This window comes from Hordeum vulgare, chromosome 7H (assembly GCF_904849725.1).
Source record: "Hordeum vulgare subsp. vulgare chromosome 7H, MorexV3_pseudomolecules_assembly, whole genome shotgun sequence".
Taxonomy (NCBI): domain Eukaryota; kingdom Viridiplantae; phylum Streptophyta; class Magnoliopsida; order Poales; family Poaceae; genus Hordeum; species Hordeum vulgare.
In genome coordinates this window covers 11763842-11790832 of record NC_058524.1, presented here as the reverse complement: position 1 = coordinate 11790832, position 26991 = coordinate 11763842, and the positions used below count along the sequence as shown (strand labels likewise).

Sequence of the window (26991 nt, the reverse complement as noted above, 5' to 3'; positions counted from 1 at the left end):
GTGACAGCTACTGTGACTGGGGATGATGCGTCTGCTCGATGCAGAACGGCGACGGCGCGGCGGAGCGAAGTACTTGCAGGTGGAGGCGGGCCTCCATGGCTCACACGGGGAACTCCGAGGTTATGGCGCGGCAACGGCGACTCCTTATGGCCAGATAGAGGCGCCTAACCCTTGCTCCCCTCATCGTATCCCCTCCTCCGGCAGGAACTCATCATCTGGTGAGATCCCCTCCCCATGCCTCCAACCGTGTGCCAAGCACCGGCAAGAAATTTTGTTTTGTGAGGATTTGTTTGCTGATGAATGAATGTATTGAATGTAAGATTGTATTGTTGTAGAGACAGAGAATGAAACACACCTTCAGTTTGTCATATGATCCCACATTCTCTACCCCATGAGTGAAATAAGATAACATTTCATTGATCAATTCATGTAGCCTCTTTGTTTTGCTTTGCTTGTCCCGCTCAATTTCTCATCATGGTGGAATTAACAATGATGGGTTGATTTCTTAAAAAAATAGGATAGGACTGACTACATTAGTTAGTTAGTTTATTATTTTAATAAATCAAAATAATTATAAAAATATTAAAAGTGTGTGGTATTTTTTTCTCCCGTTGCAACGCACGGACCCTTTTGCTAGTCATTGTAACATAGTTGATCATTAATAAATATTGGTTCCTTCCTACACACTGTGTCTTTTATTTTTTATGATTGTCTACGACTCCCGTTCCCGCTCCACAACCTTGGATCGGTCGGCGGCAGGAGTTGCGAAACAATGGGCTTCGTTTGGCACTGTTTTCTGTCCTCTGCTGCAGCTTTTAGGCCCACCTGAGCCCACCGAGAGCCGACCACAGTCCACAACCCAAACCCAAACCCAAACCCCCGCCGCTTATCCCCTCCTTCCTCCCACTCTCGGTCAGCCACCTTCCTACCCCCAAGCTCGCGTCCGTCCATGGCGTTCACCGCACCGGTAGGGGTGGGAGGCGCCCCCCTCTCCCTCGCTATCTCCGCATCCTCGACCTCCAGCTCGGCCTCCTTCCTCCTCCGCGCCGGCGGCGACTGCCCGCAGCGCGGGAGGCTCCGCCGCCTCGCCGCCCCACGGAGCGGATGCGCCAGGGTAAGCGCTGCACCCAGTCCTCCCCCCCTCTCCCCCAATACTCCTCATCGCACCTGTGATTAGATTAGGGAGCGGAAGCAGATGGGAGGGGCTGAGTTCGTGGCCACCGTCCGTCAAGCGTGGCCTCTCATTATTCTGTGTTCAGCTCAGACGAATAGCTCCCCCTGCTGTGTCTAGACTAGGTTCTATTGTAGTAGTATCATTTTTCAGAATTCAGAAATGCTATCCATTCAGGCCTGTGTCACTGTGCGGATGTTTTAGTTGGCGCGGTGTAGTGACTGTCTGTTGTACATACATGACTAGGGGGATAGCCGGAGGAGATGGGACTGCCAAATAACCCGCTGTGCCGGCGAGGCGAATGTGGTGACCGAGGACGATACGGCGGATGTTGCTGATGATGCCGCCACGGACCAAGCTGCCGATGATGCCGCCGATGTGCTCGACTCCTTGAACCCTGACGACGCTGATTCAGTTGCCTGGATAAAGCAGCAGCCTCTCCCTTATCCTGCAGTAAGTACACAAGTAACGATTCACAAACATTGGTGCCGGGAGTGGGGTGACCGACAATTGGTGTTAATGCAGGATGCTCTGGAGCCATACATAAGCAAGGAGACGGTGGAGCAGCACTGGGGAGTTCACCAGCGCGGGCACGTGGACAGGCTCAACGGCATGATCGGCGGCAGTGAGTGGGAGCGGATGTCGATTGGGCAGATGATGCTCGCCTCATTCAATGAAGGCAGGGAGCCACCACATGCTCCCTTCTTCCATGCCGCACAGGTAGCATTTCAATACTATCTGGAACCATCTGTTGTGGCTTGCCTGTGCTTTAGATCCATAATTCTTGGGCCATGCTATCTAGGTATGGAACCATGATTTCTACTGGCGATCAATGAAGCCTGGCGGTGGAGGCAAGCCCCCGGAACGGCTTCTGAAGTTTATAAACAGGGACTTTGGATCCTATGACGGCATGATTAAACAATTCATGGATGCCGCACTAACTCAGTTCGGTTCTGGATGGGTTTGGCTTTCTTGTAAGTGATGCTAAAACCCACATTTGTTAGCTCTATGTATGAGTTTTAAAACTTGCTCCAAGTTGCGTGAATATGATGAACTGAACTCTGCTCTGTAACTGGTTCTAGACAAAGGCAGTAAATTACCTCATGTGGATTCAAAAAGCCCAATCCCATCCGACAATTATGGTAGGCTGGTCATCTCAAAGTCTCCGAATGCTATCAATCCTCTTGTCTGGGGCCACTCTGTGAGTATTTATGAATTTATCTGCAACTATTTTTCCCTGCATCATCATCCAGTGTATCTGCGCACTTCATTTTGGAAGCTTTGCACTGCCTCTTGTTATTTGTTCCTTTGACAAGAAAATATTTCCATTTAGAAAATATATTGTCTGTTTGCCCCATGCGTACTATATATTTTACAGTGATCTGATATTTTTTATCTTCCTATTATTTTTGGCAGCCACTCCTTGCGATCGATATTTGGGAGGTATGTACGCATCGTTCATTTTCTTTTTTGTGCATTTTCCTTGATAACTTCACTTAACAGACTCTCTGGCTCTGTAACAGCATGCCTACTACCTGGATTATGAGGTTAGATGCCAATGGTGCTCATGATTTCTAGTCGTCATATTTTCTATATCCACCACTTAGCTTGTTTTTGTTACATGACTGCAGAATCGAAGGGCTGAGTATGTCTCAGCAATTCTAGAGAAGCTTGTGTCGTGGGAAATGGTGGAGTCCAGGCTCCGGAAAGCTGTTCTGCGAGCAATAGAAAGAGACGGTCACAGCAGCCCGAAGCAGCGAAGGAAGCAACTTCTGCCCCAGGCTAAAGGCCGCGACGGGGATGCAAGTACCAGCGGTGAGGCGAGAAGGCGACCAAGAAGTAAGGATCAGCAGGCCCCTTCCAGCGTGACAATGGTACCAGCAGGTGAGCCGGTACCAAACTAAGCCATGAGCCCGTGAGGTTGGCGACCAGTAGCACGGGCAGGCAGCTAGAGCAGCGTGGCCCAAATCGTCTAGAACAGTAGTCTCTGAAGAATGTGTGCAGCGCGGTGGAGGCATCACTCTGCTTCCTGGTGACCGTTGTAGCATGATTTGCACGCCTCGGTTTTTGTCAATGTTTGTCTAATAGGAGTACCGTAGTATGCCTGTATAACTTGAGCAACAAGCAACAATGCTGGATAGGCTAAATTTTGGTAAGTAGCCTCAGGGTTTGGTGTCATATATTGGTTGAGAGATAGGCTTAGGAAGTAGGCACTTGGACTCTGGTCTTTTTAGAAGTAGAAGCATAGTCTCTGTCCCTGTTTGGATCATAAATATCAGCAATCTCCTTTTGATGCTCACAAGATTGTTCCTCCTAATGAGTCCAACTGAGAAGAGGAACCATTTGGCCCATTAATCCCTTCTATCTGATTAACGATATAGTTTTGTGCGAAATCTTAATTTTAAATTATAATGTTGATTCGAGTGGGATCTATTTCCTTTTTGTGTGAAATTTTAGTTGGATCTGTAGTGTGTGGGTATTTATAGTTGAAATTACCATTTTTATAGCAGGAAAAATGCTTTCTATTTGAAATGTACGCCACTGTTTCATATATTGAGCAAAAATATATAAAAACATTGCTGTATTGTAAATATCTTTTTCATGTTTTCTCTCCATATGTTTCGCGTGATATATGCATTTATGTTCTCTATATAATTTAAGACTAGTAGAATGCCCGTGCGTTGCCATGAGCATTTCTAATTTTTTGCTGGTTCATCATGTCATATTCTACTAAAAGAATCCGGGGTTTATGGATATATGATATTCCCCATTACAATTAATTTCACTAAATTTCTCGATCCATCAAACCATGGAGAAGTGCAAAAGTGAATGAATCTGAGCTGAGTGGAATAAGGAAGGATCAAATGAATGAACAAGTGAATCACACACATGTCATTGTTCGGTTCTTCTCCACCTGAAATGGAACAAGTATGTTGTTGTTGCAACATTGCGTTGCTGCATGGGAACTGATTAGCCTCCTCGCTAGTGTTGAGGAACACCATTTGGCCATTTCTTCCGCCTTTGGCCTCAACATCACCATTGATATCTCTCTGCTAGCTCCATCACAAAGTCATGTCCATCATGTTTCACTTCATTTTATATTACTCCTCGTGTTATGTAAGTACTACTATTCAAGCATGCATATCAGTATAATATAGGGATGAATCTCGGAAATGCTCCCGGGAGCCAAAACACCACTCCCTGAATCTCTCTAGTACAACAATATCTACACAACCAAAATTGTTTTGCTGAGCAACTTATATGCGCCTTCTCAAAACCAATTAACCAATCTGCCACATGTTGATAAAACCATTTAGTCTATACACAAATTACAATATCAAATAAAGGATTGCAAAGACAAAGCAATACATAATTCAGTTGGTTGCAACACTATGCATCATCTCTTTGTTCTTCTCAAATGTACATGTGAAAGATGATGGTGTAAAATAAAAGTAGGACTGAAACATGGTATGTTTGACATACAAACAAGGTTGTGCAACGATGGGCGATTACACTGTACTTCAATGTTTGTTGGTACCTGCGCCCAAACTGAACCAAATAAGTAAGTTCATATGTCAAAGTTCATTGCTTAGAAATTACAAGATCAAACCTCAACATACGGGTTTCAATAAATAAACAATGTATGTTTCAGTACAATGATAAAAATAATGTATGTTTCGGTACGACAAGCAACGGATTTTGTGATTTGAGGCCAATGAAAGAGAATTACCTCGTGGAAGGGGTTGAACATGTGAACTACGGTTTCGTGACATTGCATTAAAATTACAGTTGAATGATCAATGTAATGATACATCAGTTAACACTCCGGAATTTTAAGAAGCAACAGTGACTTAGTAACTTGAAAGTGATAAGAAGAGACATCTCTAAGATTAACTCCAAATAAGCCACTTGCTTACTTACTGGCAGAAAAACTGGAAAGAGGCATGTGTGACATATGAACCTTAAAAGACGGTGGAAACCATCTTGCTATCTTGCTCGACGGAGAAGATGACGGGGGATGCAGTGGAGAAGGAGGGTCCGGGATAAGAGGAAGATGGCGGAGGCGGCGGGTTGCGGCCATATCGTGTATGGAGGTCACAAGGAAGGAGGAGGAAAGAGCGGCTTGGGCTGGTTATTTGTGTTTTTTCGTGTGTGTTTATGAGAGTGAAAATTGCAGGGGCGAGAGAGATCGCGGAGAGAAAAACTGGTGAGAGGGGGTTGATGGGATTACTAACAAACGACCTACAAACTAGAGGCTGGTTTTGAGAATGGAAGGATAGGAAATTATTGTATAGGAAGATTTGAAGATCCTCTTAATCACAACACGCAATTAATGATATGATAAATTGTTGCCTTTATGTACATATGTAAATGATGATTTCTTGAATGCATTAGCAAATTGGAAGGTCTCATTTTTTTGGGTACGCAATCATGTATGTGAAGGTTTTTTTGGAACGAAATTATTTTAAAAACCAATGGATGAGGTGATGGGAGGTGGGACGAAATAAAACCGGACAAAAAAAATCCATGTACGAGACTACCGACTACCCCTTTAGTAGTAGAAATGATGGCAGGAGGGACGAAAAAACCCAGAGAAAAAAACAAACGAATGTGGGAGAGGAGAGGGAAAAACTTGAAACGAAATGTTAATTAATGTAATTTGGTGATGTATGAAAATATTAATTAATAGGATTAAGAGACTTATTTAAATTTAGTCTTTAAAAATTCATTAGAAATTAATCTTGATTGATTCTTTCACATAAATACATTACTAAGTATATATGATGATAGGAGGAGGAACGAAAAAAACCCAACTATTGAGCTCTCATCCCTTATGGTAATTAATGTAATTTGGTGATGTATGAAAATATTAATAAATGTGATTGAGCTACTTATGGTAAGGTTAAATAATTCAGATTCGTTCTTGAAATATTTATTAGAAATTAACGTAATTTGATGATGTATGGAAACATTAATAAATGTTACTCAGGCATTTATGGTAAGGTTAATTAATTCATATTTGTTCTTTAAAGATTCATTAGAAATTAAATTTGATTGATTATTTCACATAAATACATTACTAAATATATGGTGCTGGGAGGAGGGACGAAGAAATTCCTTATGGTAACTAATGTAATTTGGTGATATATGAAAATATTAATGAATGTGATTGAGCCACTTATGGTAAGGTTAATTAATTCAGATTTGCTCTTTAAAGATTTATTAAAAATTAAATTTGATTGATTCTTTCACATAAATACATTACTAAATATATGGTGATGGGAGGAGGGACGGAAAAAACCGAACGAAAAGAAAACCATACGAATGTGAGAGGGGAGACAAAAAAAACCCTGGAAAAGAAGCTACCAACTCTCCCTTTAGGAGTAGAGATATGGAATGGACTTTGCATTATTAGAAAAATGTAACCTATTCAAAAATTATGGGATGGATGAAGTAATACACACAAAAAGAATATTAATTCTAGACATTAATTTGTTTTGAATCGTATCTAAAAACATCTATGCGAAATTTTAACACGTCAACCATCTCACCGTTGAGGCGTATTCATTTTGGGACGGTGTCCGCTTCACAATGCTTCGAGGATTCTCGAACGTGATAATAGAGATGGATTGTCCAGAGATGGTTAAACTCTGGAATACTTGCCACAATTTTCATTTGATTATGGCTCCTATCTTAGTTGAAATTGGAGCATTTGATATTCAGCATGTAATCAGACCAGCTAACTTCCTGATGCATTTTTCTGCTAAGCATGTTTGCACATTGAACGTCGCCAAGAATTGGTTTTGGCGTCCCTTTTCAAAACAATTGGTTTCGGGTTCAAGAACAAGCGCAATTATTTTGGGGTTATTTTTCACATATTGTGCAGTACTATGGTACGATTTTTCTGTAAAAAAATATGAGAAGGTTTTGTGCAAAAATGCGTCGCTGCAGTTGACTTTTTCTGTAAATAAAAAATACACAAGGGTTTTCCCTGTAAAAACACGTCATGTCCAGGACCATCACCCACTGACAGGTGGGCCGTACCCATCCATACGCCCGCATACACGTACTGTAACTGTATATGCATGCTTGAGTCAAGTTAGATGACCATAAAACCGTATCTTCGAAGTTTTAACACCAAACTAAACATGCGACGTAAGTGCTATGACTTCCGATGATATTACCTCTATCTCTTATATTAAAAGAGAAAAAAACAAACAAACAAAGGAACAACAAACATCAGTACACGTTTCTTTCGAACATACTAGACTGACATCATTCTGTTACACCAATGCGAGGTCGAAGTTAGCACATGGCGGAAATCATCTCCACCTCCCGCTGCTTCTTTAGGACTTGGTACGTCAGCCCCTTCTTGTCTTCCGCCGCATCGATGGAGATCGTCGAGCCCGCACAGGCTTCTCCGTTGACCAGCATGTCCGAGAGAATTGAGGTCACGTGATTCTGCACCCACCTTCTTATGGGCCTTGCGCCGTGTACCTATGAACGTGCAAGCGTTAAAAAAAAAACTAGACATTGGATCTTTATATTGTGGTGGTTATTATGAAAACGAAGCTACGTATACTCACTGGGTTAAGTGATGATTCTGACAAAATCACGTCTATGGCCGCATCAGTTGCAAGTAGAGAGATACCCTTGTTAGCTACTGTCGCAGTGATATTATTCATTTGGATTTTTACAATCTCCCTCAAATCACTGTGTGAAAGTGGCTCGAACATCACAACCTCACTTAGTCTATTGATAAGTTCAGGCTTGACGTACTTCTTAACCTGCATGAACAAGTAAGTATAAGACAATCATGGACTTGCCCGTCAAGGACGTTCCAACGGATAGTTGGGATTCACGAACCTGTTTCATGACAAGATCTCTTTCAGATTTGATTGTATTTTCGTCGGTGATTCTCGATGGTAGGTTCTCTGCTCCTATATTTGAGGTCATAATGATGATTGTGTTCTTGAAATCTACAGCTTGCCCTTTGTCATCGGTCAACATGCCATCGTCGAGCAACTGGTGAAAAACCTTGAATACCGATGCATTTGCTTTATCCACTTGGTCGAAAAGAAGAACACTATATGGGAGCCTCTTGACTTTCTCGGTGAGTTGTCTGTGTTCTTCATAGCTTTACAAAACCAAAAAAAAAAATTGTGAGATATGAGTGTGCCGAGAAACAAGTGTGTGCATAAAGTTCAAGAGTCAAACCTTGGAGGTCCTCCGAGGAGACGCGAAACAGATCCACTAAAAGTATATTCCGACATATCAAAGTGAATCAACGCCTTCTCGTTGTCAAATATCTTCTCGGCGAGGGCTTTAGCAAGTTCCGTCTTTCCAACACCAATCGGGCCCAAAAAGAGGAATGAACTTATCGGTTGTCCAATTGGACCAAAGCCTACCCTAGAACGTAGGATTGCTTGTGCAACCAAATTAACGGCTTTATCCTGGCCAACAACACGCTCATGCAGTTTTTTCGCTAGGTTGGTCAACTTTTGCTTCTCCTCTTGATCAAGTGTAGCGAGAGGAATTTTAGTCCATCGGCTCACAACCTTCACATAGAATTTAGATGTGAGAAAGAACACATCACATTAAAAACATGCCTGCATGATTTCCCCTAAAACAAATTACATATGGGAATTAATTATTCACAGATATGATTTAGGATTTACCCGTGCCACATGTCCAGGGCCAACAACAATTTCCACTGTCGTTTGTTTGTCGGCGTGCATCTTTGTTGTAGCGCATGCCTCATCCATAAGATCAATTGCTTTATCAGGGAATTTGCGGCCTGGCAATGATCAAATACATAAAGATATTATCTTCAACATACACAATCACGTATAATTAAGTCAAGTCAAACGTATATAAGAGTAAACTGAATTCTTGACGTATGGATACGTACCTGTAATGTAGCGGGCAGCGAGATGCGCAGCGGCTACAAGAGCATCGTCCTGGATTTTCACACCATGGTGCTCTTGGTACCTGTGCTTCAGCCCCTGCAGGATGGCAATGGTCGCATGCACGCTTGGCTCCTCCACGACAACCTTTTGAAACCGCCGCTCGAGCGCGGCATCCTTGTGGATGTAGTTTTGATACTCTTCGGAGGTCGTGGCGCCGATGCAACGGATGCGGCCGCGTGCCAACGCCGGCTTGAGGATGTTGGCGGCGTCCACAGGGCCTTCTTTATCATCGCCGGCACCGACAATCATGTGCATCTCGTCGATGAACAAGATGACCTTGCCTTCCGACTCCTCTGCCTCCTTGATAGCGTCTTTGATGCGCTGCTCAAACATGCCGCGCCAGTGCGTCCCGGCCACCATCGCTCCCATGTCGACCTCCACGATGCGTGCACCGACAAGCGTGTCGGGGACGTTGCCGGCGGCGATGCGCTGCGCGAGGCCCTCAACAATGGCCGTCTTGCCGACCCCCGCGGCGCCGACGAGCGCGGCGCAATTCTTGGTGCGCCGGCAGAGGATGCAGACGACGCGGTCGATCTCGTCTTGGCGGCCAATGACGGGATCAGTCGTGGCGGCGTCCAAGGTCCTGAGGCTGCCGGTGGCGTCCAAGGGCTTGATGCCCGCGCGTTCGTTGTAGTTGGTGCCCCAATGGCGTTTGTCGTACGTGAACTCGTCGAGCAACGTCCACGTTGCCCAGCCTAGAGCAGCAGTAGCAACGGCCGATGCTCCGACCAAGAGCATGCTATCCGGGGAACACCACGACATAGCTAGCTAGCTATATGACCTCTCCAACTCCAAGTGAGGAAGAAGAATATAATGAAGGCGCCGAGAAAAGCGTTGGATTTGTTTCGATATGCGATATTCCACGTGCAGGTGCAGCACCAAGATCGTCAATCGCCGTGTGTCTCTCTAGCTATATCTTCTGCCTGTAATTGTCGATGTGCCGCACAAGATGTATTTAAGACAGATCTCTTCCAATCCGACTCGGTGTGTAAAACGACAACCTCTTGCAAATTTTAATTTTAATTGGAATTGGAATTGGAGAAAGTATGCAATTTCATATTAATATCATTGTCTGTGCCGGCGGAGAAAAACCTTAGCACCCCAGCTTTTGATTATTTTTCCAATTTAATCTAGTATTAATATGGAAAACACTATGATTCCGCCGGCGGATCACACGCAGTGCGTCCGCCGCCTCCTGCATTCAACACATGTTCATATATACTTTCCGCCTCACGCTCATAACTATGGCTGACATTTAGGCGTGCACGCGCGCAGCTAAAAGTCTCCCCAACTTGGTATTTGTTTCAGAAAATTGAAATAAATATCTTTTGTTGCAAAAGTTTTCTGCATCCTGGTCTATGTTGCAAAAGTTTTCTGCAACATGACATTTGTTGCAAAAGTTTCTGCAACACGATCCTTGTTGCAGAAAATATTCTATAACTATTGAAAAAAATCTACGACATTTTTGTAACATGCTCTCTGTTGCAATTTTTTTGCAACATAATCTATGTTGCGAAAGACATGTCAGTCATTTTTTAACTCATCATCCGAACGCGTAGCAGCGTGCTTGTTTCTGCAACTGGAACGTTGTTTCAGGATTTTATGTGGTGGGGGGCGACATATCGAATGATGCATGCGTGTATATCGAACAATTAAAAGGATGGTGGATGATTACTACCAATCCACCAATAGACGCCTAGCAGTCCCCAATATTAATATGAGGTGGAGGCCAGTATGCAATTTAATCTATCTATACCTATACCTATATCTAATCTATATACCTAATAATAAAGAAAATAGGTATTCTTAGTCTGTCGTGGCGTTTTGCAAAACCCCCCTCATTTTTTTAATAAACCCGTGGTATTGGTATAAGTTGGAAAAAAAGCTATTCATATTTTACAATAATACCCTTGACTTTATCAATAATCAAACCACAATTTTTATTTTTTAATTAGTGTCGAACCTGCTACCTGTCTGTACAAATCATGGCCGAAGAAGCAATCGAGCCCTGCACACTTCCTGCTCAAGTTGAAGTCAATGTTTTTCTTATCGATAATTTGGGTCAGGAGCACCTTCTAATCGGATAATTTTTGTTGGCCGAGAGCATATGTTGGTGGGCTTTTTAGATTAAAAAGGAAAAACATTGCTTGGATTGTGGATCGATCTCATGATTAGCACTTAAGAATCAAACAACTCAGCCACCTGAGCTAGCTCTATGCTTTGTTAGAAATAGGTTCGTTAAGAAAAATTAGTCCCACCTTGCTATTTTATAAAAAATCTGAAAAATTTGTATACTTGCACGAGTTGCGCCATTTGAAGAAACAAAAAATTAATGATAACCCAGAAGCCATGCACGCTTTGTGAGGTACTCCCTCCGTCCAGGATTATGAAAAAATAACTGTTACCCACCGGTATTAAGGCTTTATTCATGACTGATACGCAACTGATAATGTTTTTCTTATAAACTTCGGCATGCACCTCTTTGCCGCCACCGGGTGACAACGTATGGACATATGTCATTTTTTCCCGTTGCAACGCACGGGAATTTGTGCTAGGTGAAGGCCAGTATGCAATTTAATCTATTATTATTAAATCTATAATAAGGTGCAAGGTGTGAGGTGCCGCACCCACGAGAAAAACCTTAGCACCCAAGCTTTCAGTATGCAATTTAATCTACATCTTCTGTCTGTAATTTTGGCTACAATGTATGAAGCCACCCCGGCGGAGAAAGTATGCAATTTAACGCCCCAGCTTTTTACCATGCGTCCCTGCTTTTGATTATTTTTCCAATTTAATCTATTATTATTTTTTGGAATTGGAATTACATATTATTTCATTCTTTATTATATGAGGTGGAGGCCAGGACATACATTATAATCCATCAATTTCATATTATTTTCCACATTGTCTGTGCGAGGTGCTGGATAGAAAAAGATGCCATATTTTATTGTCTTTGCCCTTGTCATTTCCTAACTTATCTTCATGCACTGATTACATATTGCTTCCTTCCATATTCGTACCAGGTGGTGGAGAGGAAGACAAATCATATAATTAATATCATTGATCACTCTTTATGTCTGAACTTATCATCACGCATTAATTGAGTATAACTTCTTCCCTTATTTGTATAAGGTGGTAGAGACGAAGACATTGATCACATACTCCACATCAATTTTAAAGATTAATCATATAAAATACAATGCATTGGTGGGTTTTCGCTACAAATCTACCATATCTCCAAGAGCCAATATATTGGGATGGCTTCATACATTGTAGCAAGTAAAAGCTACTGAAATAAAGAAAGGAGAAACCATTCCAAAAATATATATTGATTTGGAATCCTTGTTATCTTTAGTACTTGCAATAACCAATAAGAAAGTAATTCTAATAAATAGAAGATATGCATTGTACCGAGAAGTTAACATTGGAGGTGAAATCATGAAGCAGTCAAGCAACAAGCCTTAGCACCCCAGCACGTCAACGCCATGTGGGACCCTTTGAATGTTCCGTCCAAACCCGAAGCAAAATGTGCAAATAACCCATCCTCCGGTCCTCTTACTCTTCGTCACAATTTCTCCAAATACATGTTCCGATTTTCGGCTGGCGAAAAGATTTCTGGTGCAATTATATATTAACACATAAATTTTGTAAATTACTACCATAGTGGTTACATATGCATAAGAGTTGGGCTATTTTTTGGGATAGTCATGGCATAAAAACCAGAGATGGCCGGTGGAAACAATCATAGGGAGGTTGGACGAAGGAAGAGCCAAACTTGAACCTGACATTCTTCTTAAGTAATAATAATGATAATAATAATAATAATAATAATAATAATAATAGATATAAAGATTACGTATCATTTTATTGTTAATGTTGATGTGTATATAAAATATTTTATTTTATTTAGTAAGTATACATATTATATTAACAAGAAAATTATTATTATATTTGTTAAGTAAATATAGGACACAAAGTTGTTTATGTGATTTTTGAGAAAACCATTAAATACCCCTGTTATTTACAATCTTATTATCATGTATTAATTACATATTAATTCATTCCTTAGTAGCACTATCGGATAGAAAGATAATTGTTATCATTTATTTCACTTGTCATTTGGTAACTTGTCATAATGCACAGATTGCCCATTATTTCCTTCCAAATTTGTACTCCCTCTATCACGGTTTAGAAAACGTGCTTGAAAATTCTCAAAAACTTAGGTGATTATTGATTGGCTCTGAGATGGTCTGAAAAATAACATTTAAACTATGCATGCATGTATATAAAAGTAATACACCGGAGTACTAATTAGCTGCTAGGAGTAAATCTAATGCGTCCTAAACTTTGTCTATTGTTGAAATGCACGTAAATTTAACCATCCCTTCTAAACTGTGATAGAGGAAGTAGTAAAATGTTATTCCTATCATTAATTTACTCCTTATCTTTATTATACTATATGCTTCATTTTAATACTATACTTATATTGATTAGCACCTGGAGGGTTCTTTCTAGAAATCTACTCTCTTCGTTCCTAATTATAAGTCTTTTAAACGATTTTACTATGTGTCTACATACGGAATAAAATGATTGAATGTACACTCTAAAATATGTTTATATACATCCGTATGTGGTCCATTAGTGAGATCTCTACAAAAACTTATATTTAGGAAGGGAGGGAGTACCATATAATTTTGGAGCGTACGCTAAGAGCCAATGTATCTTTCTAGTACTACTTGCGATAATATGAAGAAGAAATTAATTACGGGCAATAAATACGGAGTAGAAGATAAGGCCATTTTCCATCAATGAACAAATATATACAGGTGAAAATGAGGAAGCAGTAATGCAGCAAGCCTTATTAGTTTAGCAGCCCGCGCCCTTAATATGCATCCAAAAAACGCGACGCGAGCACAAAAAAGTACTACAAGTAACCCCATCTTGTGCGCCTCCATCGATCGTCCGTTTCTGTGGAGCTTCCTCGCTCAGTACTGTCTCGTGTTTCTTCTGGCCAAATTGGTTGATAGCCAAAATGAAGATGTTCTCCTGCTTCGGGATCCGCACCCGTCCCGCTCAACCTGCTCTTGCCAAGGATCAATCCGTCGTCGGCATCAACAACGTGCCCGCGGCCGGCGATGGATGCCACCTGCGGTCACCCGTCGGCAAGGAAGCGGAGGGCTCCGGTGCGCTAGTGCGGGCGGCGTGGCGCGGGGCATACGGTGCGGCGGGGAAGTCGCGGGAGCACGGGGTGGCCATGCAGGACACCGTGTCGATGCGGCCGTCCTTCTGCACCTGGGTTGACGGCTCGCGCATGCACTTCTTCGCCGTCTTCGACGGCCACGGCGGCCCCGTGGTAACCCCTCTACGAACGTGGCCAGGCTCTAGTAGCTCAACACCAACTTGTTTGTAGACTCTGTACAAACTAATTTCCATGGCGGTGCAGGTGTCGGCGCTGTTGAGGGACCACATGCACGCGATCCTGGCGGAAGAGCTGACCGGCGCGGCCGCAGCCCACCGAAAGAAGCAGCATCAAGACGAAGGGGCGGAAGTGTGCGCGTGGAAGGGCGCGCTGAGGCAGAGCTTCGCGCGGGCGGACGAGCTGGCGGCGTCGGCGGTGCCAAGGGGCACCATCATGGGGTCGACGGCCGTGGTGGCGCTGGTGGTCGGCGGCCGCATCCTCGTCGCCAACTGCGGCGACTCCCGCGCCGTGCTCTGCCGCGCTGGCCGCGCCGTGCCGCTCTCCCAGGACCACAAGCAGGTGAGCAAGCTGCTGCTGGTGTCATGTTTGTTGTGTTTCTCTTCTTATCGAATAATCACTGGGGATTAATGTGAGCTTCATGCGTGGATGCAGCCGGCACGGCCGGACGAGATGGCGGCCGGCGGCGTGATGCACCACAACGACGGGCCGACGGGGTCGCGAGCTTTAGGTATGGACAACGACAAGTAGCGTTAACCTTCTTCTAAAATGGTTAAAGTCAAGAAACTAAACAAAAACAAAAACGGCTATCGTTCATGCATCAAAATGTGTTCCCACCTCTGCATGCGTCGTGTTATGTTAAAAGCAAACAAGCCTCCTTCCTGGCGTTGTCAGCTACTGGTTGGTATTGGCCATTAATCCGTCTTTATGATTTTTATTTTTTTCTTGCCACCACCTTCTTATGAAAATGTAAGAAAAGGCTAGTATTATGTAAAATAAAGTGGTATTTTTTCTTGTAATTTAGTTTATAAAAATAAAAGAGTCAATTACACCGATGATGCTACAACTTAACGCAAACGGTCACTTTGAAGCCAGAACTTGCAACATACATCGAACTGGTGCAATAACATGGCTCGAGTGTGGAAATACGGTGTAAATCTTAATTATGTACACCCGAATTGTTGACTAGGCATGCCAGCATGGCATGGGGCCCGTTGTTACTGACTCGATGGCAATGAGGTGGCGTGGCCGTTTTTTGGCGAAAACCACCTCAATTTTTATTTATTTATCACAAAAAGCTCGTGACAATATTTGCTGTGGTGGAATCTCATTTTTTTAAAAGAAAATATTACGAAGAAAAAGAGTTCCCCCACGCCACAAACCAACGAACTCTCACTAGCAAATGTTTGTATTTAAAATATAAAATATACAATATAAAATAAAAATGTTTGTATAATACAATTATATACATACAAATAAACTATAATTGCAAACATTTTAATATTGAAATTTGAAAATGTTTGAGTAGTCAGTGATGGACAATATATAAATTATAAAACTTTTTTGAATATGAATCACGAGTTAGAATTATACACAAGTGAATATTTAGTAAATGTTTGTATTCATCGTTCTGTATAATTTACATATAAGCTGAAAGTGTATGTTTTGTGTATTTAAATATTTAAACATTTGTATTTAAAATATATTTTCCTAAGGATTAAATTCAAAAGGAATCATATGATTGATTCCTAAGGTTTTACTCTCTTTCCTACAAGCCGGTTTGTTCAGCGTGAGTGCTTGCCATTGTTGTAAGATCAATAAATATATAGTGGTGTGTATCAATAGATTCAAAGGCACGGGTTTATCATACTTCACAAAATAAAATAAAAGTGTAAAATAACAAGCTCTATACTGACTATTATAATTTTATAGAAGGCCTGATTATTTGCATACATACACAACATGCAGTACCTTAAGGGGATCAATTATGTCTAACTTTTCAAACATGCTTCCATATGTTCATTTGGAACACGCTTGCATATCCTCCCATAGTGTTAGCATCTTCGATTTTCATAGCTTTGTAGTATGCCTATTTACTAGGATCACTCAGTAGAAGTTGCGGATGTAGATGTGGCAATTCCTGATAGTTTGTATCACTTGAACGAGTGGGCATAATATTGGTATTTGCAGCCTCTCGCGAGCTATGTAATTCAGTGTGCTATTGCACCTTCTTAGTCATTAGTTACTAATTCTTTCTTTTGTACAATATAAGTAGCGAACACACATCAATAACTTTTATGCGTATCAATGTTTCATTGTTAACCGCAACTTTTCACAAACATGTTAGCTACCATCGTAGCTCTATTTTTGGCAAGCTTTCTAAACAACTAGCTTGCAATAATAGTTTATTTGCATGAACCTAGAGAAGTGACTGATGTTGATCTAAATACCTTTAGCGAAGCCTATTATTTGAATAGCTGAATATTTAACATACATTGTTACTTTTTCTCCGTCATTAAACTAAGTGGAATTACTAGAGATATTTATAAACCCCAAGTGTTATGCAACAATACATATGAAAATATTGTTTCCTTCGGTAAACTGTGAATTCATATATTTTTAAGAGTGTTAACTTGATCAAGGATGCTATTATGTACTCCCTTCGTTCTTGAATATAAGTCTTTGTAGAGATTTCACTAGTGGACTACATACGGATGTATATAGACATACTTTAGAGTATAAATTCAATTATTTTACTCCGTATGTAGACCCTTAGTGAAATCGCTTAAAAGACTTATATTTAGGAACGGAGGGAGTACTGCATTACTATCTTTTTTTAGAAAAGGAGGATCGGCCCCGGCCTCTGCATCTGGACGATGCATGCAGCCATTTTATTAATTATTCATAAAAGACCTTACAAAGAAATATAACAGTAAGTCTGAAGCCACCATCTAGGCGACAATTATCGCTACTCCTATCCATCTGATGAAGGGATGCTGATAGTCCGGGCCTAATACCACAGACCTCGCAGACAAGCCTAACATCGAAGAGCTGAGGCCCCAACCAAGCCACTTGCCGGGTATGGGGCACCCACCGGTCCGGCACGCTCTCAGAGGCCGCCGCCGCTAATTGCCACTACTCCATCTTCAGAGCTGTACTGACGCATCATCCTTGCCTGGTCTATCTGCCGTCAATGCCACCACGGTGCCCAACAATACCACCACCCCGCGCGCGAACTGCTGAGCACGTCACGGTCGCCGCCGGTACACCTCAACTCCATGCCGCCAAGTACCACCAGTCGACACAGCTTGAAGTCTTTGAAAGATCTGTCGTGCGTAGCACCTGCCGACCAGGCATGACAAAGCATAGCACCTGCCGGTCAGGCATGACAAAGCGTAGCACCTGTCGGCCAGGCATGACTTGACATCTCCACCGAAGCTCCGTGCAAGACGAAGCCGCTCCACCTCCTACCTCCGACCACCAGCACTGCTCCACAAATGATGCTCCCAAGAGAGAAATGCCACCTCAGTACCGTCATCATCCGATCTAGAAGACCAGATCCTAGGGTTTCCCCTACAATAGGGTCGACATAAGTCACACAACGATGCCTTCATCAAGGTAACGACGTAGAACGCCGTCATCGCTCGCCGTCGGCCCGGTTTTCACCGGCAACTATGTCTCCCTGACTCGCAGCCAGTACTGGATCACTGACCACCATCGCCTGTCGCATCGGTCAGAACAAATCTGACCGGATGTGCTGCCGACGAGACCACCAGGCCCTCCACGCCGCCGCTGCCAATCTGAAGGAAGTTTGCACGTCACCGCAGCCTAGAAAGGCCGACCGCTGCGCCCGCAGCCCACGCCGCCGTCTGTGACTGGGCCGCACGCCGCGCCCTATCGCCGCAATCCAAGGACGGGCCAGCCACCCGCCACCTGCCACAGCCATCCGCCGCACCGCAGAATCCAGATCGGCCGCGCCGCCACACGCCTAGGGGTCCCGCCCCAACCCGAAGACGCGTGAGAGGAGATCCCTCGCCACCGCCGTCGGCCCCTGGTCTTAGCCCGGCAGCGTCCCGCGGCGGCGGCGGAGGGAGTGCTTAGCTATGGCGGCTAGGTTTCCGGGCTCCCCCGAGACACCTCACTGCATTACTATCCTTGTTGTCATATTGAGAGTTCATACTCCCTACCGAATGAATGTTCATTTGGACATCTTTGTTTTCACACACACACGCACGCACGCACGAGAGAGAGAGTTGATTCCCTGAGTAAATTCAAAAGAGAAATAACATAAATTCTCGTTTCTCTTTTTTGAGAAGTTCGTTCATTTTAAGTTTATTTTTCTTAGTACATAGTTGTTGTGATGCTTCAGTTATTGAATCTCATTTGAATTTGAACTATACTTGCAGGGCACACATTCCTCAATCCTGAAATAACATGTGAGCCAGATATTACCATAACCGCAAGGTCGGACGACGATGATTGCCTGATCCTCGCGAGCAACGGGCTGTGGGGTGTGATCTCAAACCAGAAGGCATGCTACGTCGCTAGGAAATGCCTGGAAGACAAGAGCAAGAATGTGAACGCGCCGGCAGGAAAGGAGGAAGAGGTTCGATGTGTGTGTGCCGCTATCCGCCTAACAAATCTTGCCATCAACGAGCATAGCCATGATGACATTAGTGTTGTAGTGCTTGATCTGAAGGTAAGGTGTTAGCTTGGCAGATAGGATTAAATCCGGTTGTTGTTGAGGGCTCCAACTCTAAGGACCCATGTAGATGATGGTCTTTAATGATCAGGTACATGGATGCAAAAATTGGAAACTACTCCCTCTGTACCATAATAATTATAGCTGGGAAGAAAGTAAAACTACTTCTCCTCAACTTCAATTATTATGGTATAGAGGGAGTAGAATTTGGGTCAATGCAAGTGATGAGGAGCTGTGGCAGGGGAGGGCGGAGCAGCGGAGAAGGAGGGTTTGACTAACCTCTTTTAAAAAAAAGAATGACACGTTTGACTAGACACAATCAAGTTTAAGAGCACAGTTAATAAAGACATGTACAATGATTGATAAGATAGTCTTATTTTAACTCTTACATGTAATTTAGAGATGATAAATAAAATGTCTTACAATGAGTCATCTCTTAGCCTTATTTTCAATAACTAGTTATTCCTAAAAACATGGTAAGACATATTGTGTTAAGAGATCATCTCTTGTCTTCTCTTAAATAAGAGAAGACAAACCTCTTCTTATGAGTTCTTTCTCCTCCACCACATCATTTATCCTACATGACATTTTTAAGATAATATCATTGTACATGCCTTAATATAGCTTAGAAGTGTTGGTGGTGGAATCAGGGAGGCCTAGATGTGTCGCTTTGTGGAGACTGATGGGCATGCGAGGGGATCCCGGCGCCGTGGTTTCTTCAGGCAGATCAAGCCAACCCCCAAAGGGTGTGCACGGTCTACGTCAGCACGACCAAGGCGGTGGCTCGGTGGTGTGTAGCTGACGTGTGGGGGCGTGTGGATTTAGTAGGGCACCACCGACCAGTCGTTAAAGAGCTTCTCGGAGTTCTTCAACAATTACTAGGTGGGGGCACTGCTGTCGTTTGGCTGAAGTGCGACCTGTGTTGCTAGTATGCAGGAGTGTGCCGTCGAGGTGGCTTCTGTGGGTGAAAAGTATTTGTTATGTGATGGTGGACGACGTCTGGCGACACATGTGTAGAGGGGGCCTTATATGTCCGCAATGGTGCAAGACTCCGCGTTGTGCTGCCCTTGCCTGCTGGTAATCGGTGGCGCCGGTGTGAGTGGGGGCGTGGGGCTCTCCTGTCGCATCTGCATCCTTGAATGGATCAACACATAGGCCATGGAAAACTTGGCAAGAACCTTTATAAGTTATTAATGCAACACATCTCTACTTTTAATAATAAAGCAAATGCTCCTTTTGGTCGTCCGTCATAATATTTATCCCGAAGTTGTGAATAATTATCACCGGTAAGTGAGGAAAAACGATTCGTGTCCATCTTCGCAAAGTGGGCCGCATCCCCCTCCTTCTCCCGCTTCTACTCGAGCCACCCTGGGGAAGAACGGCGCCAACTCGAGATAGTCGTGTGCACGTGCACGCGCGCGCAGGGGGCGGGGGGGGGGGGGGGGGGGGGGGCGTAAGGCTCTATCTTGAGGGCAAATATGGTCGTGAGCTCACGCTTTCTTCAGCCCATACTTCTTCCCTTTGCTTCGACATGCCACTGCTGCCAGGGTTACTGAGGACTGCACACCCTGCTTGACGACCACAGAGGCCACTACTAGGAAAAGGCCTGCTAGTGGCGTACCTGTTTTGGCTACTAATGGCGCACTACAGGTGCGCCACTAGCATCACGCCATTAGAATTTTTTACTAATGGCTGGTATACTAATGGCGCACCAGGCAGTGCGCCATTAGTATAGCCCATGGTGCGTCATTAGTATGCCTCCCAGGGAGCCATATTTACCCATGTGCTCTGGCTTACTAATGTGCTTTTTGCAGTGCGCCACTAAAGTGCTGAGTGGTGCGCCACTAGTATGAAATCTTTGCTGAGAGCCCTATGACATCAAAGATTCTGGCATATATATGTTTTGTTTCAAAACCGCAAATTCAACAGCACATAACATATATATCAAATATATAATACATAATATGTGTCCAATAGTTTTACTGATCCACAACACATAACATATATGCAAAGTTGCATAACAAATTTCATGATCCATATATCAAAATTCCATAGCATCCATACATCCAAAATTCCATAGCATCCATATATACATATAGTTCCATAGCATCCATACATACATAGCTCCAAAGCAAATATAATACACAACGATACTTTGCGGGCATTAGTAAGTAATATTTGGCACTAAAACAAATGCCTTCATGTCCATATCGTAGTCCAAAGAGCATCCGCGTGGCAACCTACAAGATGAAATCAACCTTCCTTTTTTGTGTCTCCTGCAGGCTCTTGTTTAGCCTAAAAAAATGTGTGATATTGCCTGATTCTATATAGGACATGTTCTGCAGATTTTTTTTGCCTGATTCCCTACCTATAGGCATGTAAAAATGTTGTGAAGAAATGAAGAAAACCAACAAAAAGGTGTGGTCAGTACCTCTCCATTGTTTTAATCTAGGAAGTCCTCCATCTTAAAAACTGCCATGCCAGGGATGGCGGGGAAGATGTCCTTGCCTAGTTTTCACTGTTTCGGTTGTATGCAGAGTAGCAAAGAGTAGCAAAAGAGAATGGATTACTTCATGACTTCTACACTGGGGGGGGGGGGGGGAGGGGGGGCATATAACAAAAGCACATGCAAAAAATACATAAGTAATCGACATGTATAAAGAGATGCACTCTGCTATCTGCTAAAAAATGGAACACTAATTTTGGCATCATAGACTATGCAGTGCTTGCTATCTGACTTCTACACTGGGGGGGGGGGGGAGGGGGGGCATATAACAAAAGCACATGCAAAAAATACATAAGTAATCGACATGTATAAAGAGATGCACTCTGCTATCTGCTAAAAAATGGAACACTAATTTTGGCATCATAGACTATGCAGTGCTTGCTATCTGCTCAAGCACTGTGTGGAAAAAATGCTAAAATTTTAGATAGCAGTAAAATGAGACTCGGAAGAAAATACTAGTACGTTGAGAGCAAAAATAAGAACTCAAAAAATCCTGCATGTAGATACCCCCAAAAAACAGCAAAACCTGCATTTGCGAAAGAAAATTCAGTTCCGGAAAAGAATCCACTAAACATGTATGTACATTTTTTCCGGGGAGACCAAAGTTAATATCTGTGTGCCCAGCTTGCCACAACCTACTTAACACCGACCGCGACATAGAAACTAGTTAATTGACATCAACCTCTTTTAATGGCTTACTTAACATCAACCTCTTTTCTTGGCCTATATATAGAGGGCAGCCCTACCTGGCCACCCCTTACTCAACACGAATACGGCCGAATAGATCCACCATTGGGCCACATATTAGCTAGTGTGTGCAGAACAATTCACAGAAGAGGTAATTAGATGCATGATGGGAGTGATTAACTAGGACTAATTAGCATACATATTACATCGAGCAAAAAAAACAAGCAGGAATGTGTGCTACTACGAGTAGATCGATATTGATCACTTAATTATAGCTAGATCATACGAGCTGAGGTAATTAAATTGTGTACCATGATAGAAAGCCCTAGCTAGATATGGCATGATAATAGTCGATTGATAGGAGCTAGTCAAGGAGGCAGTAGCAATGGCATGCAAAAATCAACCGCAAACCTAATGATAGCACTGTAAACTTGCCCCACAACCTACTGAACATCAACTGCAAACATAGAAACTTGCCCCACAACCTACTAAACATCAACTGAAAAAACAGAGCCACATTGCCCCGGTTTGTCACTGAATTGTCCACTGTAAGTAGTAGCATTGCCTACTTTTCATGAACCGCGGGTGAGAACCTTGCCTACTTCTGCAGGAAACCAAAAGCTACAAAAGTGTTCACTGTAAGTGGTAACATTTCCTACTCAATGAGGTTGGGATCATCATGCAGGGATAGGAAACCCTGAAAAAACACTACAGATTAGCCTGTGAAATAGTGAAGTGAGAACATTGCCTATAAAACAAAACTTGCTTGTGAATGAATAGGTACAGATTTGCACGCAAAATCTGCAAAAAATGCCCACTGTAACCTGAAATTTGCTTACCTATGGAAAACAAACCTACATCATATAAAACACCTGTCATGGGATCGATTCCTTGCTTGCGATTCACTACAGAAAAAATGGCGCAAGAAAAATACTTCTATGCTTGATATCAAAATCGAAAATCAGTTTAGGTTGGTATTTTGCGCACAGGCTTGGCCGGGGCATCGATTCCCGTCTCCTTACTCCTCTGCCGTCATCCTCGCTGTCCCCGTCCTTGCCGTCCCCCCGCTCATCCATGTAGATGACGCCGCCGTGTCGGCCGAACACCTCCCCTGCCTCCCCCCTAGTTAGCGAAAATTGGGTGAAAATGGTGAAGGAGTAGGGCGTGTGACTTACCTACTCTCTCCTGACGGGACGAAGCAGCCCGCCGCGCCCCCCGTCGTCTTCGCGTCGCTGATTTGGTCCGTCTATACCTTCTCCCTTCCCTTCACTCACCGCGCAGCCCCCCTTGCTGGCCTCCTCTCGCTCGAACTGGTGGTGCTCCGTCTCCGCGTGGAGCGGTGTCTTCGAGCTCGCGGTCCCTCCTTGATTCGTCGCCGCCGTTCGTGCTCTTGCCGGTCACGGTCACCGACGATCTAGGGATTTCTCTCCCCCTGCAGCTGAGGGCGGAGTGCGCGGGGCGAGGGGGCGGCGTGCGTGCCCGGCGGGGAAGCAGCGCGGGGCTGAGGTGGGGCTGCGGTCGCCGGGGGGTTCGTCGGAGGGGCCGTGGAGCTCGCCGGACTGAGGGGGGAGGTGAGAAGAAGGGGTGGCCTCACTTCCGTTGCTGAGCAAGGTGGTCCGCGGGGGAGAGGGTGAGGAAATTGGCGGCGCGGTGGGAAACCTAGCTTCTCTGCGGGAGCGAGAGGAGGGAAAGTGCGGTGGCGCACTGGGTGAGTGGTTAGTACTTTTGAAAAAATAATAATAATAAAAGTTTGTTAGTAGTGACGCACCGTGTGTGTGGTGCGTCATTAGTGTCCATCACACTAATGACGCACCTGCACATGATGCGCCACTGCTATATAGTAGTGGCGCAGCACTTGTCTGGTGCGCCATTAGTGTCTATATTATCTATAGCCCTTTTCCTAATAGTGAGGCATCGGCGCTCTTCTTGACACCAACATTGGCATCGGTGCCCTGCTTGATTGTGGCTGGCAGCTTGGCCTCCTCCAACCTCGTGTCGATCGCTGCCTCCCTCTCCTTCTGTAATAACCCCAACAGATCATATCGAACGACGCCGCGCGAATATATTTCTAAAGAACCCTAAGCCGAGCCCTTTCCTTTGCCTGATAGACTCGAACGGTGTCGCCCCATACTCGACTCCCAAACGAATTCTAACCTTTTCATAAAAAAAGTCAAATTATAAATTCCAAGTAAATCGTTTTCCAACTTTTAGTTTATCTCCACGCATTAACATCTGCATGGCCTTTTCCTAGTTGTTTTTTAACATTGCCTTTTTCTAGTTGACGTACAAGAAAATGAACAAATTCAGGAAAAGTTTGAACTAATTTTAAAAATATGGAAAATAAAAAATTAAATTAATATTCGGAGGCAGACTTGCCGTTCACACCGGTCTTAAAGCCTATAAATTTCGGTCAACATTAGATGATATTTTGCTACTACGGTTGATGAATTATTATGAATTGATCTATGAAACACAAAAAACGCAACTGCAGGTCAGAGGCCTGCTTTCATGTTTGTTTGTTTCGAGTGACAACAAAAATGGGTTCAATATTGATCACACGTATGGCATAATAGACATCTGGCCACATGACTCGTCCGGTCGAGGAGCCAACCCAGACGAGCCATGTGTGGGCGAACATTAACACTGCCCACACGTTCAAGCATAACTACGATGGCCCGCACGCCGAACCAACAACAACTACTCACCCCATCCCGTGAGCACGAACTCGTGTATAATTAAATTTAGTTGTTATGTGCAATTAACTATAGTTATCATGTCTAATTAACTGTGGTTGCCAATTTGCCATGTGTGATTAACATTAGTTGCTATGTATCAATAAATATAGTTGCCATGTGAAACTAATTGAAGCTACCACGTGTAGTCAAACCATAGTTGATATGTATGCTCTACCGTAGTTATTATGTGTGATTAACTAGTTATCTTGTGTGGTTAAATTGTAGTTGTCATGTATGATCAACCATAGTTGCCATATGTGATTAAATAGTTATCACATGCACGACTGTAGTTGTCACATATGCACGCCATCTAACACCGTGCGAGCCTCGTGCATGCGAAGAGCATTTCATCTCATGGTGATGCGAGCAACCGTGCGCGAGGACCACCCACACATGCGGCACTTAATGATAACACCCACTGCATGTTGGGTGCTTACGTGGTTCTCGACCCAGATGACAACTGCTGCAATATTCGTGCAAAATGAATCAAACGGCATCGACTGCGTTTGGGCCATGTTGATAAGTGTCACACATGTGGGTGTTATCATTTAAGATAAAAATCATTTCCATGACAACAGCGATTGCTTTGATCTAGTTAAAATTTGTTGTATAGATGTGAAGAAATAATGCTTCCATGGCAGCTGAGGATTGCTTCCATCTATTTAGAGTTTCGTAGTTTTGTTGAGCCATAGATATTGCTTTCATGGCAGCTGTAGACTGCTTCAATCTTGTTGAGATTTGTGACAACAATATCTCCTTTACACCATAGAAAATGATTTTCAAGCCATCGGAGAGTTGCTTCGCGTTTAATGTTAAAGCACTTCCAACAAATTAAACCTTTGTTGCCATAAAACATTGCTTAAAATATAACAAGGTTATGCCCAAAACATATAATTTCCCTCCAAAGTACAGTAGTTTCTTGCAGCAAAAAAATGGATCATGAGTTAGCTTCTATGCACCTAGGTACGATGAATAGGCCACCAGTGGTGGCCACACGCCTGCCACCACGTGCTCCACCTTGATGATGAAGGCACAAGTGTGGACCATCGAAGTATGTGGTTCACCTAGCAAGTGATATGGAGGGCGCACCATGACACACTAGCAACCCAATGGAAGCACCAACTGAAACACGGGCACAACAGTGAGACTAATTGCTTTCATTTAACAGATTTGGATGACACAAAAGGAATAAAAAAAGTAAGATGAATTAGAACCTACGTTGGATAAGGAAGTTATGGGGTTAATTCGTGCAGCCAGCTACACATACTGTCGTTGGCTCCCAACAGATCATGATGCGAATGAGTCAAGGGAAGCAACAATAACCTTGTGGAGCTTGGTATGGCAGCCCTCCATATGGGTAATGGGTACCCTGGCCATCTAATGTTGTAATGCGGGGTCGGTGCTCAATCACAAACTGCTGATGCATTGGCACGGAGGTTCTTCAGACATGACGCGTCGTCAAGATTGAGGTGCCGCACGGGAGAAGAGCGAGGTGGATAGGGAGCAGCGGAGATGAATGTGTCACTCACTTTGATTAATTGGGGAGAAGCATGTAACAAGCAAAGGGTTTAGTGGAGACGTGGGTCCATGTAGAAGGGGTAGTTGAAAAGAGATTTGCCGAAAATTGTAAGCCATGGGATAAAACAGGAACTGAGACAGTGTTGGTTCAACTTTTTCATTGTATTAGTGGTGTGATAATTAGGAATAACTAATCATGGAGTATCCCCTAGCTGGGATGCCGGGTGCGCGCTTGGAACCTATAGTGTTTGGAGCAAGGGGTGAGCTAGTAGCTCACAGGACTGAGGAGCCAAGGGTGTGGTTTTCTCCCTGTTTTTTTCTTATGATTATTTTTGGGTTTTCCTAGATCTTCCATACCCAGATTTCCCATTTTCCCAATACAATTCGGTTCTAATAACTAGACGTTGCTGTGAGTAGTACAGGTTGAAACGAGTGGGAAGTACAAGTTACAACTGCAGCTCATTTGTGGTGGGTGTCCGTAGCACTCGAAGCACAAGTGTGCTTT

At 43.5% G+C, this 26991-nt stretch overlaps 2 protein-coding genes and 1 pseudogene across 3 annotated transcripts; 2 read left to right on the top strand and 1 right to left on the bottom strand.

Moving 5' to 3' along the window:
• Positions 1 to 886: 886 nt before the first annotated feature.
• On the top strand, positions 887 to 3564 carry LOC123407254 (annotated as a pseudogene). The gene is made up of 8 exons (XR_006612573.1): positions 887 to 1114; positions 1418 to 1624; positions 1697 to 1891; positions 1974 to 2145; positions 2254 to 2372; positions 2588 to 2614; positions 2695 to 2718; positions 2803 to 3564. The product of XR_006612573.1 is annotated as a superoxide dismutase [Fe] 1, chloroplastic-like (transcript).
• Positions 3565 to 7477: 3913 nt separating this feature from the next.
• On the bottom strand, positions 7478 to 9903 carry LOC123408018 (chaperone protein ClpB1-like). The gene is made up of 6 exons (XM_045101244.1): positions 9084 to 9903; positions 8851 to 8969; positions 8390 to 8730; positions 8039 to 8309; positions 7759 to 7959; positions 7478 to 7669 (listed from the first exon to the last, which is right to left on the bottom strand). The coding sequence occupies exons 1-6, from the start codon at positions 9901 to 9903 to the stop codon at positions 7478 to 7480; spliced, it is 1944 nt and encodes a 647-aa protein (XP_044957179.1).
• A 4108-nt stretch (positions 9904 to 14011) lies between these two features.
• LOC123412373 (probable protein phosphatase 2C 37) lies at positions 14012 to 19360 on the top strand. The gene is made up of 4 exons (XM_045105319.1): positions 14012 to 14494; positions 14585 to 14899; positions 14993 to 15068; positions 18745 to 19360. Exons 1-4 carry the CDS (start codon positions 14174 to 14176, stop codon positions 19047 to 19049), a joined length of 1017 nt encoding a protein of 338 aa, XP_044961254.1. The 5' UTR covers positions 14012 to 14173; the 3' UTR covers positions 19050 to 19360.
• The last annotated feature ends 7631 nt before the right edge of the window (positions 19361 to 26991 follow it).

Coding starts and splice junctions, on each gene's coding strand:
- LOC123412373 (XM_045105319.1), top strand. CDS start 14,174: ATGAAGATGTTCTCCTGCTTCGGGATCCGCACCCGTCCCGCTCAACCT. Junction 14,495..14,584: donor ACGGCCACGGCGGCCCCGTG/GTAACCCCTCTA, acceptor ATGGCGGTGCAG/GTGTCGGCGCTGTTGAGGGA. Junction 15,069..18,744: donor GACGGGGTCGCGAGCTTTAG/GTATGGACAACG, acceptor CTATACTTGCAG/GGCACACATTCCTCAATCCT.
- LOC123408018 (XM_045101244.1), bottom strand. CDS start 9,903: ATGTCGTGGTGTTCCCCGGATAGCATGCTCTTGGTCGGAGCATCGGCC. Junction 8,970..9,083: donor CGCTGCCCGCTACATTACAG/GTACGTATCCAT, acceptor GATCATTGCCAG/GCCGCAAATTCCCTGATAAA. Junction 7,960..8,038: donor GAGATCTTGTCATGAAACAG/GTTCGTGAATCC, acceptor TTGTTCATGCAG/GTTAAGAAGTACGTCAAGCC.